Source organism: Macaca fascicularis, chromosome 11 (genome assembly GCF_037993035.2).
Source record: "Macaca fascicularis isolate 582-1 chromosome 11, T2T-MFA8v1.1".
NCBI lineage: Eukaryota > Metazoa > Chordata > Mammalia > Primates > Cercopithecidae > Macaca > Macaca fascicularis.
In genome coordinates, this window is record NC_088385.1 from 3,303,479 (window position 1) to 3,318,438 (window position 14,960).

The 14,960-nt window shown below is 54.1% G+C and overlaps 1 protein-coding gene across 35 annotated transcripts in view; it reads left to right on the forward strand.

Annotated features, from left to right (window-relative positions):
- CACNA1C (calcium voltage-gated channel subunit alpha1 C) overlaps positions 1 to 14,960 on the forward strand; it is a 742,107-nt gene that overhangs the window by 484,044 nt on the left and 243,103 nt on the right. For all 35 annotated transcript variants that reach the window (XM_045366394.3, XM_045366391.3, XM_045366401.3 and 32 more), the window contains exon 5: positions 12,417 to 12,556. In XM_045366394.3, coding sequence (XP_045222329.2) covers positions 12,417 to 12,556 — 140 coding nt within the window. The remainder of the gene's footprint in view (positions 1 to 12,416; positions 12,557 to 14,960) is intronic.

Genomic DNA, 14,960 nt, shown 5'->3' on the forward strand with positions numbered 1-14,960 from the left:
TCTACCACTCCCACACCCCTCTCTACCACTCCCACACCCCTCTCTACCACTCCCACACCCCTCTACCACTCCCACACCCCTCTCTACCACTCCCACACCCCTCTCTACCACTCCCACACCCCTCTCTACCACTCCCACACCCCTCTCTACCACTCCCACACCCCTCTACCACTCCCACACCCCTCTCTACCACTCCCACACCCCTCTCTACCACTCCCACACCCCTCTCTACCACTCCCACACCCCTCTCTACCACTCCCACACCCCTCTACCACTCCCACACCCCTCTACCACTCCCACACCCCTCTACCACTCCCACACCCCTCTACCACTCCCACACCCCTCTCTACCACTCCCACACCCCTCTCTACCACTCCCACACCCCTCTACCACTCCCACACCCCTCTCTACCACTCCCACACCCCTCTCTACCACTCCCACACCCCTCTACCACTCCCACACCCCTCTACCACTCCCACACCCCTCTCTACCACTCCCACACCCCTCTCTACCACTCCCACACCCCTCTCTACCACTCCCACACCCCTCTCTACCACTCCCACACCCCTCTACCACTCCCACACCCCTCTCTACCACTCCCACACCCCTCTCTACCACTCCCACACCCCTCTCTACCACTCCCACACCCCTCTTACCACTCCCACACCCCTCTACCACTCCCACACCCCTCTACCACTCCCACACCCCTCTACCACTCCCACACCCCTCTCTACCACTCCCACACCCCTCTACCACTCCCACACCCCTCTCTACCACTCCCACACCCCTCTCTACCACTCCCACACCCCTCTCTACCACTCCCACACCCCTCTCTACCACTCCCACACCCCTCTACCACTCCCACACCCCTCTACCACTCCCACACCCCTCTACCACTCCCACACCCCTCTACCACTCCCACACCCCTCTCTACCACTCCCACACCCCTCTCTACCACTCCCACACCCCTCTCTACCACTCCCACACCCCTCTACCACTCCCACACCCCTCTACCACTCCCACACCCCTCTCTACCACTCCCACACCCCTCTACCACTCCCACACCCCTCTCTACCACTCCCACACCCCTCTCTACCACTCCCACACCCCTCTCTACCACTCCCACACCCCTCTACCACTCCCACACCCCTCTCTACCACTCCCACACCCCTCTCTACCACTCCCACACCCCTCTTACCACTCCCACACCCCTCTTACCACTCCCACACCCCTCTCTACCACTCCCACACCCCTCTACCACTCCCACACCCCTCTACCACTCCCACACCCCTCTCTACCACTCCCACACCCCTCTACCACTCCCACACCCCTCTCTACCACTCCCACACCCCTCTCTACCACTCCCACACCCCTCTACCACTCCCACACCCCTCTACCACTCCCACACCCCTCTACCACTCCCACACCCCTCTCTACCACTCTCACACCCCTCTACCACTCCCACACCCCTCTCTACCACTCCCACACCCCTCTCTACCACTCCCACACCCCTCTACCACTCCCACACCCCTCTCTACCACTCCCACACCCCTCTCTACCACTCCCACACCCCTCTCTACCACTCCCACACCCCTCTCTACCACTCCCACACCCCTCTACCACTCCCACACCCCTCTACCACTCCCACACCCCTCTACTACTCCCACACCCCTCTCTACCACTCCCACACCCCTCTTACCACTCCCACACCCCTCTTACCACTCCCACACCCCTCTCTACCACTCCCACACCCCTCTACCACTCCCACACCCCTCTACCACTCCCACACCCCTCTCTACCACTCCCACACCCCTCTACCACTCCCACACCCCTCTCTACCACTCCCACACCCCTCTCTACCACTCCCACACCCCTCTACCACTCCCACACCCCTCTACCACTCCCACACCCCTCTACCACTCCCACACCCCTCTCTACCACTCTCACACCCCTCTACCACTCCCACACCCCTCTCTACCACTCCCACACCCCTCTCTACCACTCCCACACCCCTCTACCACTCCCACACCCCTCTCTACCACTCCCACACCCCTCTCTACCACTCCCACACCCCTCTCTACCACTCCCACACCCCTCTCTACCACTCCCACACCCCTCTACCACTCCCACACCCCTCTACCACTCCCACACCCCTCTACTACTCCCACACCCCTCTCTACCACTCTCACACCCCTCTACCACTCCCACACCCCTCTACCACTCCCACACCCCTCTACTACTCCCACACCCCTCTCTACCACTCTCACACCCCTCTACCACTCCCACACCCCTCTCTACCACTCCCACACCCCTCTCTACCACTCCCACACCCCTCTACCACTCCCACACCCCTCTACTACTCCCACACCCCTCTCTACCACTCTCACACCCCTCTACCACTCCCACACCCCTCTACTACTCCCACACCCCTCTCTACCACTCCCACACCCCTCTACCACTCCCACACCCCTCTACCACTCCCACACCCCTCTACTACTCCCACACCCCTCTACCACTCCCACACCCCTCTACTACTCCCACACCCCTCTCTACCACTCTCACACCCCTCTCTACCACTCCCACACCCCTCTACCACTCCCACACCCCTCTACCACTCCCACACCCCTCTACTACTCCCACACCCCTCTCTACCACTCTCACACCCCTCTACCACTCCCACACCCCTCTCTACCACTCCCACACCCCTCTCTACCACTCCCACACCCCTCTACCACTCCCACACCCCTCTACTACTCCCACACCCCTCTACCACTCCCACACCCCTCTACTACTCCCACACCCCTCTCTACCACTCTCACACCCCTCTACCACTCCCACACCCCTCTACCACTCCCACACCCCTCTACTACTCCCACACCCCTCTCTACCACTCTCACACCCCTCTACCACTCCCACACCCCTCTCTACCACTCCCACACCCCTCTCTACCACTCCCACACCCCTCTACCACTCCCACACCCCTCTCTACCACTCCCACACCCCTCTCTACCACTCCCACACCCCTCTCTACCACTCCCACACCCCTCTCTACCACTCCCACACCCCTCTACCACTCCCACACCCCTCTCTACCACTCCCACACCCCTCTCTACCGCTCCCACACCCCTCTGTACCACTCCCACACCCCTCTCTACCACTCCCACACCCCTCTCTACCACTCCCACACCCCTCTACCACTCCCACACCCCTCTCTACCACTCCCACACCCCTCTCTACCACTCCCACACCCCTCTCTACCACTCCCACACCCCTCTACCACTCCCACACCCCTCTACCACTCCCACACCCCTCTCTACCACTCCCACACCCCTCTACCACTCCCACACCCCTCTCTACCACTCCCACACCCCTCTCTACCACTCCCACACCCCTCTACCACTCCCACACCCCTCTACCACTCCCACACCCCTCTACCACTCCCACACCCCTCTACCACTCCCACACCCCTCTCTACCACTCCCACACCCCTCTACCACTCCCACACCCCTCTCTACCACACCCACACCCCTCTCTACCACTCCCACACCCCTCTACCGCTCCCACACCCCTCTACCGCTCCCACACCCCTCTCTACCGCTCCCACACCCCTCTACCACTCCCACACCCCTCTACCACTCCCACACCCCTCTACCACTCCCACACCCCTCTCTACCACTCCCACACCCCTCTACCACTCCCACACCCCTCTCTACCACTCCCACACCCCTCTACCACTCCCACACCCCTCTTACCACTCCCACACCCCTCTACCACTCCCACACCCCTCTACCACTCCCACACCCCTCTACCACTCCCACACCCCTCTCTACCACTCCCACACCCCTCTCTACCACTCCCACACCCCTCTACCACTCCCACACCCCTCTCTACCACTCCCACACCCCTCTACCACTCCCACACCCCTCTCTACCGCTCCCACACCCCTCTCTACCGCTCCCACACCCCTCTCTACCGCTCCCACACCCCTCTCTACCGCTCCCACACCCCTCTCTACCGCTCCCACACCCCTCTCTACCGCTCCCACACCCCTCTCTACCGCTCCCACACCCCTCTCTACCGCTCCCACACCCCTCTCTACCGCTCCCACACCCCTCTCTACCGCTCCCACACCCCTCTCTACCGCTCCCACACCCCTCTCTACCACACCCACACAGGCATGCACACACACACCCCTCTCTACCACACCCACACAGGCACGCACACACACACCCCTCTCTACCACTCCCACATAGGCGCGCGCACACACACACCCCTCTCTGCCACTCCCACACAGGCATGCACACACACACCCTGCCACTCCCACTCAGGCATGCACACACATGCAGTTAGACCTGAGTGCTCCTAATGGAACCCATGCTGCTCGGTGCCACTAAGGATATCCTCTTGCTTAAGTACTTCGTGTCATCTCAGACCACATCTGGTCCCGCAGTGCCTCTGCCAGTTTCCCTGCTGTATCGCTGAGCACATTTGGGACAGCTCGTCCGTGAGCATGCAGTCTGCAGGTGTGGGGTGAGGGTGGGGCGCACATGGGCTGTGCCTGTGCTCTGGACTCGTACAGAGGCCGCATCCCCATTCTCACTCTGCAGGGGGCCTGGTTCTGTGGCCCCAGGGAACCAGACTGCTCAAGACAGGTGGATGAGAAGGAAACAGGGAACTATGAAAGGCAAAGATGACAAGTAACCAAACCCCAATCAAATGCGGCTTCCCCCCAGACACCCTGCTCCACAGTAGCATAAGAGTCCATCTAGGCTTTCAAAACAGCAATGCAAAGAATCTGAAATAAAATGTGGAAGTGACCTCCTTATAAATAAGTTGACAACCCCACAAAAAGATTCTCCATAAACAATTTGTACCTAACAGGCCTACATACACTGGTGAAGTGTAGGTTATTAAAACACAGGTGATGAAGTTCCATCAACACATCCGTCTTGTAATAGGAGGAGCCCATTGCAGCAGATTTTACCTTGAGAAGAAGCCAGCTCCTTTGAGCTAGTCCCTTGTTACTCTGAGCCCAGTGAGTGCTCAAGTGGCCGTCACCTTGGACTCTCCCTCCCTTGAAGTCCTGGCAGTCTGCAGAGTCAAGGCCAGAATGTCAGGAGCTCTTTGTCCCAGAGGCCTGTTTTTGGAGGATCCTTTTGTGCCATCCTGGAGGAGACACAGCCATTGTGGATGTCTCCAGAGCACCCACCGTTCACCATCTTGTGAGAGTGCCGGGTCTTTACTGCAGGAAATAACGCAGGAGGACGTCGAGATCATTTGCGAGTTAGTTCCTCGTCTCTGGCCATCTGGATGGCTCACGAGGTTGCTTGGAACCACGTTAGGGTTTTTTTGTTGTTGTTGTTGCGTTATTTTGCCTGGCCAATGAATGATGCACTTTGGCCATATGAACCTCACAAATGTTTGGGTGATACAAGGGGCACTAAGGTTATTAGTGTCATTAGCCAGGTCTAGCTCTGGCTCACAGCACTCGGGGTGTGCATGCAGCTATAGGAGAGATTTTGTGACTTCTACTCATGCCAGAATAAACAAAGAGCGGCTAAACGCATGCCTTGAATAACTCAGTAAACCGTAGCAAAAGTCCTTAAGGTGGGTTGTTCCAAATGCCCCTAAATCCTTTTCAGAATTCGGCATCTTTCTCAAGGCCTCAGTCTCCTGGGAGCCTTTTGCATATGCATAGAAAAGAGCCTTGGGAATGAGAGCAGCTGCTTCTGGGACCAGTGGAGGGATGAGGGTGACTTGCAGGGATGAGTTTTGTTTAGGCAAAATTTTGGAATTTTGGAGTGAGTTGGAGTTGATTATATGTGCTTTGCCCCATATGTGGTCTTAATTAAATCATGAGTCGGGGAAGCAGAGACAAGAAATGCAGGGTGAGTAGGCACCAAACAGGAGCCCTGGGAGGGAGGGGCCCTGCCTGGGTTGACAGGGAGGCAGTACAGTGGTGCATCTCTGGCCCGTGCTTCATGCCTCACCTGCAGCCTGTCTGGACCCGGCTTCATCCCTTCGACTCCTCCCCACAACCACAGGGGGCCAGGCTTTTCTGTGGGGTCAGCCCAGATTCCAGTCACATCTCCCTGGGGTCTAGGCCATGAGGCTGATGAAGAGAGGGAGGCATCCAATTGTGTGCTCCTGTTTCTTTTTTTTTTTTTTCTTTTTGAGACAGAGTCTCACTCTGTCGCCCAGGCTGGAGTACAGTGGCGGGATCTCAGCTCACTGCAAGCTCCGCCTCCCGGGTTCACGCCATTCTCCTGCCTCAGCCTCCCGAGTAGCTGGGACTACAGGCGCCCGCCACCTCGCCCGGCTAGTTTTTTGTATTTTTAGTAGAGATGGGGTTTCACCGTGTTAGCCAGGATGGTCTCCATCTCCTGACCTCGTGATCCGCCCGCCTCAGCCTCCTAAAGTGCTGGGATTACAGGCTTGAGCCACCGCGCCCGGCCGTGTGCTCCTGTTTCTAAGCCACAGAGGTTATGACACCAGCAGTGGCCCAGCTTGTGGTTGCACTTGCACTGGGACGTATTTGGAACCTAGTCTCTCTTCTCCTAAGGACTGTTCGTCCTGTCTAACTCAGCCCATCCTTGTAACGATCCCCCATCGCTGGAGGGTGCAGCTTACCACCTCTCTTCAGCTCGCCTCCTTTTTCTGCTTCCTTTGCAATGTTAAGTAGTAATATTGGGTAGCCCTTTGCTTCCCTGGGTGTCTTGGAAAATATCTGCTCTCCTTGGCCCCTGCTCTGTAGCTGTAGGGAAAGGTTTCTCCTGGCCTCCCACACAGCTGGGGGAGCCTGACTTGCCCTGGAGAAAGGTGGGCCTGCCTGCCTACTGCCTGAGTGCCAGGCTGAGAGCCTCGTCTCTGCATTGCTCTTCTGGTGGCACATGACACAGGGCATTTCTTTCCTTCCTAAAGCAGAGGTCTCTTGGTGGTGGGACTGCTGAATAAACATGGAGGGACTGTGGTGGCCTCAGACTCACCTCCCCCTACGCAGGGACCGTGGAGTCCTCCGTGGATCTCCTGCTCAGGAGGTTCCGTGCCAGCCAGTGAGGCTTTGTTGCCTCCCTAGCAGGGTGGTGGCCCTGCCTTTCCCATTATCTGGGCCTCACGATCATTCTACAGCCTCACGATCCTTTTCTTCTAACAGCCCCACTGCCTGGCTACAGATTTGCCAAACACACCTCCCAGAGCGATCCTTCAGCCAGGCGTCCACGTCAGAGCCCAACCCTTAGGGACCAGTGGGCACCAAGCCATGGTTTTGCCTTCGGAACATCTCATTGAGAAGAAATACACCAGCCACTCCTCCATCCATGTTTGAGTTTTCTTTTTTTTTTTTTTTTTTGAGACGGAGTCTTGCTCTGTCGCCCAGGCTGGGGTGCAGTGGCCGGATCTCAGCTCACTGCAAGCTCCACCTCCCGGGTTTACGCCATTCTCCTGCCTCAGCCTCCTGAGTAGCTGGGACTACAGGCGCCCACCACCTCGCCCGGCTAGTTTTTTGTATTTTTTAGTAGAGATGGGGTTTCACCGTGTTAGCCAGGATGGTCTCCATCTCCTGACCTCGTGATCCACCCGTCTCGGCCTCCCAAAGTGCTGGGATTACAGGCTTGAGCCACCGCGCCCGGCCCATGTTTGAGTTTTCTACCCTTTCACAATTAAAAGCGGATACGTAATAAAGAGTCTCAACTTGAGGCAGGAGTTAAGGGCAAGTTGTCTAATCTCCACTCCCTTCGCTGAATCCTATTTTGTGAACATCTTTCACTCGGATAAGCATATTGCTTTCTTGCAGGAAATACTGGGAACAAAATCGGGTTTGCATTTGGGATGTTGTTTGACAAATTTGCAGACGGGTCTTCGTCTCCTCCGGTCTCAGTGATCTGGGCTTCAGTGGAAAGAACATCTCCCTTGTAGAGAAAGAAGCCCACTGCCCCATCCTGGCAACTTCTGCCTGGGATTCAAGGCCTCACCAGCTAACATAGGAAGCTGTCAAATCGCCAGGCTGAGAGACACTGCACATACGGCCTGGACAGGGTTCTCAAACTTCATTCGGCTGCAGAGCCCGCTGTTGAGAGTCTCGTTCAGAGGTCCGATACACAGACCAGATAGAGGGACATCCTCTGGACCGGAGGAGCCAATACCCCAGTCACTCAGCCAGTCAGTGCCTGGAGGCCTCCATGGAGCGTTTCTAGGCCGATCCCCTCACGGCTCAGCCCTGCCTGGCCCTGAACTTCTGCTAATGCATCTGGCTAATCCCCCAGCTGCAGTTTCCCATTTCTAGATCCAGTTACCTGGGGCATAAGTCACTTAAGAGCTCAAGCCTGTTGCTCCTGAGTGAAAGCTGCCCTGGCTCATAGTTCAGACCCGATATGGAGACCCACTCCTAATACCTGGGTGCCCTCCTTGATCCCAGGCCCCACTACTGAAGAAACACAACCCAGCGTGTAGTGCACTCTGCTGCCAATGAATCCATTGCATCCTCTCTGGGTATAAAGGACAGAAATCGCCCTGCACGCCCTTTCCCCTATTTTTCTCGGTTGCCATGAAAAGCCCAAAATTCTTGAGTCGTCCCTCATCACCCGGACTCCTGTTCCCATGTGGCTCTGTGCATCCTCTGATCTAACCCCTCCTTTCCCACTACCCCACGGAGGAAACCTTCCCACTGTGCCCTCCCATCCCCATAGTCTCTCGCCTGTTCGGGGTCAGTCAACTTTTCTGTAAGAGCCAGATGCTGGTTTTCATCTTTGCAAGCCGAGTCTCTGTTCCAGCTACTCCACCCTGCCCAGCAGCAGGACAAGAGCGGTATCTCCATGAGTGGGTGTAACTGAATTCCAACAAAACTTTGCAAAACAGGTGGCCCAGTTCTCAGTTTCCTTTCTGGTCACTTCCAGATTCTCCCATGAGGGTACAGCTTTCTCTGCTGTCGCTCAGCAGGTGGCCACTTCCTGTCCCGGAAGCCTCCTTCCACTGCACCAGGTTGCCAGGTCTAAGGGGGCCCTTCCAGCTCCTGATTTCTGCTCCACTGCACCCCCCGTCCCTTTTGACATTTGTGTCATCAGGTCCTCTATGCCTTACTTCTCTTTACTGCAACCTTCTGCAGACCTTTGAGTCACCCCTCCTTGTGCCTTTAGGACATGGGCTCTTGGCTCACTCTACTTCACTCCAACACTCACTTCTTCTCTACCTTCCCTGCAGTAGCTTCTTAGTTCCTGGATATCTGCCTTCTGGGGAGCCTGTCTCAGTAGACTCACTCCCCTGGTTATAGCCAATATCCCTGTCACCACTGATAACGCCTCCCCCATAATCCCAAATCTAACATCCTACTGTCTAACCAGCACCACCGTCTTTCCCGTCCCCTCCCTCTCTCACCCTGACTCCCACCATCCCTTCGTCCCACTGCACTCTTCATCCCTGCCACCATGTCCACCCTCCTTCCAGCCATCTCAGATGCCATGTGCCACTGCTGCACTCACTCAAGGCTTGCATTTATGCTCAACATTCTTAGTCTTCTGTCTGTTTATCTTCCACACCTGGAAAAATACCAACCCTAATCAAGTCCGACCAGAGATCTGCTTGGTACTTGGAAAGGGTCAAGAAATCTGCAAAGTTGAGCAGAGTCTCACTTTACACTCATGACCTCCAACCTCGAGGAGGCCCTTGGTGACACCTGAGGGCCCTCCTTCTTTGTCCGCACTCCATTCACCCTTCTGCTTTGTGAGAGAATTCTTTCAGCACCCTTGCCTCTCTCTTCACACTTCTCATCTCCTTCCCCTTTCACATTTTCGGCTGATGGCCTCATTCCCCAGTTCCCTGAGAAAGATGCAGTCAGAAGGGGACTTTCATATATTCCCACAACCACGCGTCTGTGCTGACAATGTGTCTTCTTACTGGATCATGGCACACAGCCCTGCCCCTGCACAGGTGGGCACCCTTCGTGTGCACCCATCCCCTTCTTGCCAATGAAGGAGCTCTGTCCTACCAGCAGCGGTTCTCTCTCACTTCTATCTCATCACATTTTCTGCCTCTGTTAGATGATTCCCATCACATAGAAAAATGCTGTCATATCTCCCATTCAGAAACAAAACCCTCTTGACTCCACTCCCACTTCTATAACCCCCTTTTTTTCTCTGCTCATTTAGAGCAAAATTTCTCGAAAGACTTATCTCTACGGTAGCCACATGTGGCCATTCAGCACTTGAAATGTGGCTAATCTGAATTGCGATAATAATAATCATAAGGATAAAATAGACAGCATATTTCAAAGACTTAGTTACAAAACAAGGAATGACAAATGTCTTCTGAATAATTTTTTATATTTATTACATGTTGAGATGATAATATTTTGGCTATGTTGGGTGAAATAAAATCTATGAACACTGTTAATTTCGCCTGTTTTTACTTTTTTAATGTGGCTCCTAGCAAAGGTAAATTACACATGCAGTTCACACCTGTGGCTTGCCTCATATTTCTGTTGGCTAGGGCTGTCTATCCTCACGGTGTCCCACTCCCCCCATGCTCTCTTGAACCTATGTCTGCTAGGTGTTTGTCCACGTCGCTCCACCAACACAGATGCCTTCAAGGTCTGGATGGTCTTGATGTTGGTAAACCCGGTGGTCGGTGTCCAGCCGTGTCTCTGCAGCGTGTGACAGCACTGCCTGTTCACTGACCACTCGCTTCGTGGGGCGCTGTTCTTTCCATGTCCCTGCTCTGCAGTCAGTCTCTCTTGTTGCTTTCTCCTCTCTTGACCCCCCAGTGTGGGACCACTGCAGGGTTGGGTCCTTTCACATCCTCACCTTCTGCGCTGGCCTCCTAGGTAGTCACATATGATTTGACTTTAAATATGAACTACGCAACTACTGCGCTTTTGTCTCCAGCTTGCACCTCCCCACTGACCTCCAGACACAGTAGAACCAACTCAAGACATGCATTCGATGTCCAAGCAACAACTCAAACTTCAAGTTCTCGGCAGAACCCTTGATGTCCATTCAACCATATCTCATCATTCCTGTTGCTCACGCCCAAACTGTTGGAATCTTCTCTGATTCCCCTCTCTTTCTCACACCTCACCTCCAGTCCATCAGCCAGTCCCACCAGCTTTATCTTAAGTAAATCTGGTATCCAACTTTTTCTCACTACCTCCAACACCACCACTCATTCTGAGCCACCAGCGTCTCGCACCTGAGTGACTGCAGCAGCTGGTCTCTGGCCTCGCCCCCGACAGGAGAGTCTCCCACAACAGCAGAATGATTCTTTTAGACCTGTAGTTAGGTCATGTCACTCTCCTGCTCAAAGTCCCCCAGTGGCTTCTGTCTCAGAGAGGATACCAGCACCTGGTGGGGTTCCCTATTTCCTCTCTGACTTCCTCTCCCACAGTTCTCTGCTTTCCCTGCCCTGCTCCAGCCACACTGGTCACTGCTGTTCCTCTAAAACACCCTGCTCCTCCCTTGGGCCCCTGGCTCACCTGCTTCCTCTGCCTGGAACAGTCTCTAGATAACAAAGTGTGTCCTACCCTCACTTCCCATAGGCCTCTGCTCAAGTGTCACCTGCAGGGAGTTCTTTGTGCAGACCTCTCAGGTGGGAAGGGAGGCGGCCCTCACCCTCTCTCTGCAGAGCCCCTCGCTGCCCCTCCTGCTCAGCACTCAGCACTCTAAGCTGCAGTGTCTGTTTACTGATTGCGCAGTTTATTGGCTGTCTCCCTGCTAGAATGTAAGTTCATGAAGGGAAGGGCTTTGTCCGTTTTGCTGTAGCCCCAGTGTCTAGAACAGTGCCCGACACGTCGCAGGTGTTCTTGTTTGTTGGAGGAGTGAATATGCCAGCTCAGACCTACAGTGGCAGGGCCGAAAGCCCTGCATCTCAGTTACATGCACGTGTGGTTTTGCCCCACTTGAGACCTTCTTGTTTAACCACTGAACCGTTCATTCATTTGTGCAGTGCCCGCCTCCTGAGCAGCCACCGAGGCCAGCACAAAGCAGATTTCCATGGGCCAGGAACAAGTCAAAGAGAGGGGGTCTCTAGAAGGAAGAAGGTGGGGAAATAGAGCACGTGGTTGCTGGCACTCCTGGGAGGGGTGCTGGGATACCATGGAGAGGGCGGAGGGCTCCTCAAGGAGATGAGGACTGACGACAGACATCACCTGCTTCCCACTTTTGCCCAGCGCCTGTCCAGCTCATGCCTTTATGATGGCAGAGGGCCTGCCCCTCGGCTCGCTCAGACCTCCCTGGGCCATGGTGGCACCCTGGGCATGGCCACCACCCACACTGAGGCCACCACCCACACTGATGTCAGCTTACAACCACCCACAGACTCCACGCACGCCCACAGCGCCCACTCCTGGGCTGGAGACCCGTGCGCAATTTTGCCCAGCTGAGCAAAAAAAACCCAGTCCTGACAATCCTTCTCTCTTTCCTCTCTTCTAGGCTTTTTAGCGCAATTTTAGAACAAGCAACCAAAGCAGACGGGGCGAACGCTCTCGGAGGGAAAGGGGCCGGATTTGATGTGAAAGCGCTGAGGGCCTTCCGCGTGCTGCGCCCCCTGCGGCTGGTGTCTGGAGTCCCAAGTAAGTGAAGCCCGTTCTTGTGTACAGAGTTATCTCCTCAGCACCTTCTGCTGTCCTTTGCTGAATTGCCAAGAACACTCTGCAAAAGGACCTGATTTCATATAAAGGCAGGGGTTTTTGTTTTTGTTTTAAAATGAGTTCCTCTGAGCTGAAGAACCCTACTCTGATGTAAGTACCTTAAAACACACTGTGGTCCCAGCTCCTGGAAACTCCTGAAGACGGTTCACAGCAGTCACTCAGCCACATGAATACTACACGAAGGAAGTAATCCCATGGCCATCTGAGCCACCCCGGAGGCCCTGGGATGGGGATTTAAATACATTTTGCAGCAGAAGAGCCAGGTGGCTAATCCCCGAGGCTCCAGAGCACTTTAGCCAATGAGATTATCTCTACTTTCTGTATTTTTCCAAAGAGCAATCAGGAAAGCATCAGTGGATGTTCTAAAAGTTCTGTTTTGACCTTTCTCCCAGCCCTCTCCTCCCGTCCTGTCAAATAGGGCAGTCCAGGCCTCAGGAGCCCCACTGGGGACACCACACCTGTCATTGTGAGAAGTGATTTTACCCAAAGAGAGGAGGGTATTCAGCTCTCTGAATCAGGGGAAGGGTTTGGAGAGGTGTTGTATATCCGGATGTCAGTCACATGGACAACACCTCTTCTGCCACTCTTGCAGAAGCCTGGCCCGTTATGGATGCACCCCAGGTACTGAACACAGTGGCTTCAGGCGCCCTGGGGAGGTGCCAGCAAACCCCAGCCCAAGGTGCTCCTGGGGGCTCAATCCACTTTAGGAGAACTCCTACTCTTTCCTCTTCAGTTTGTGGTGTCTGAGAACAATTCTGTACTCATTTGTTTAAATTTTACTTTCAGTTCAGTTCCAGTAGATTCGGTCCATAACTCAAGACATAGGAGACCTCTCAGACTAGGCTAGGACCAGATGAGCTTGGAGATGGGGTGAGGGACAGAAAGACAGATAACCTCCAGATGCACAGCCTCTCCTACCCATGCCATGCACTGAGCACTTGGTTCCCAGTGTGCTGCTGGTTGGTATCTCATGGAGTCATGAAACCGTGGAAATGTGAGGGGCTTTATATTAACCAGTTATTCATGCATGGAACAGTGAAAAGATCTTCCTGTGACTAATTAACTAGCAGTAGAGCCAAAACTAGAATCAGGTCTCCTGATTTCTAGACCAGCTCTTTTTCCTACCACACTGCACTGCCTGTTTTAAAGAATTAAGTGGTATATATCTCTTGATTGTCTTGGATTTTTTTTTTTTTTTTTGGAGACGGAGTCACGTTCTGTCACCCAGGCTGGAGTGCAGTGGCATGATCTCAGCTCACTGTAACCTCCACCTCCCAGGTTCAAGCGATTCTCCTGCCTCAGCCTCCCGAGTACCTGGTACTACAGGTGCTTGCCACCATGCTCAGCTAATTTTTTTTTTTTTTTTTTTTTTTTTTTTTTGTAGTTTTAGTAGAGACGGGATTTCACCATGTTAGCTAGGATGGTTTCGATCTCCTGACCTCATGATCCGCCTGCCTCAGCCTCCCAAAGTGCTGGAATTACAGGCGTGAGCCACTGTGCCCGGCCAATTGTGTTGGAGTTTTACACATATATCCTGTCTCTTAAACTATACCATAAGCCCCTTGAAACCAAGAACTGTGCCTTCTATTGCCTCTGATTCCCACACAATACCTAGTTCAGTCTCTAAATAAGCAAAGGGAACCTACTGAATAAGCAAAAGCACGGGTTTGTTTTCTTTGCAGTGGGACTCCCTGGGCAAAGCTTGTGGCCTGTCTTAAGCTCAAAAGGCACACAGAGCTGAGCACACAAGCACAATTAAAGCCAACTTTCTCTACTCAGCCTTGACTGTTTGGGAGTACTTAGGAATAGAAACTGCATATATCATGGCCAGGACTCACTTCTTTTTGAAGCCTAAATTATTTGGGTTTTCCTTGTCAATCAGCGATAACTCAATAGCCCAAATCAGGAAGTAGGAAGGGAAGATGACAGTGACTTTGAACATGACTTTAAGGAGCTGGTAATGGTACTGCCAGTGTGTCAGTGATAGGAACTAGGAGTTAATTCCAAATGCCAGCCAACCAAGCAAAATGGACACAGTGACCCTTGGCCTGTTATCTACGTACTTATTAGGGGCCTACAATTCTTATTAGGGGTATTAGGGCATATCATAAAGAACAAGCATGGTTCCTTCACTAGATAAATTTGACAGTCTAATAAAAGAGTATATCAGTCAACTTTTGCTGTAGGAATAAACAGTCCCAAACTCTCCATGGCTTACAACCAGCAACTTTTACACCTGGCTCCTGGCACCTGAGGATGGTGGTCAGCTGCAGCTCTACTGCCCGCAGCTGGACTCTGGGCTTGACCTCATTCTGCGTGCCCTTCA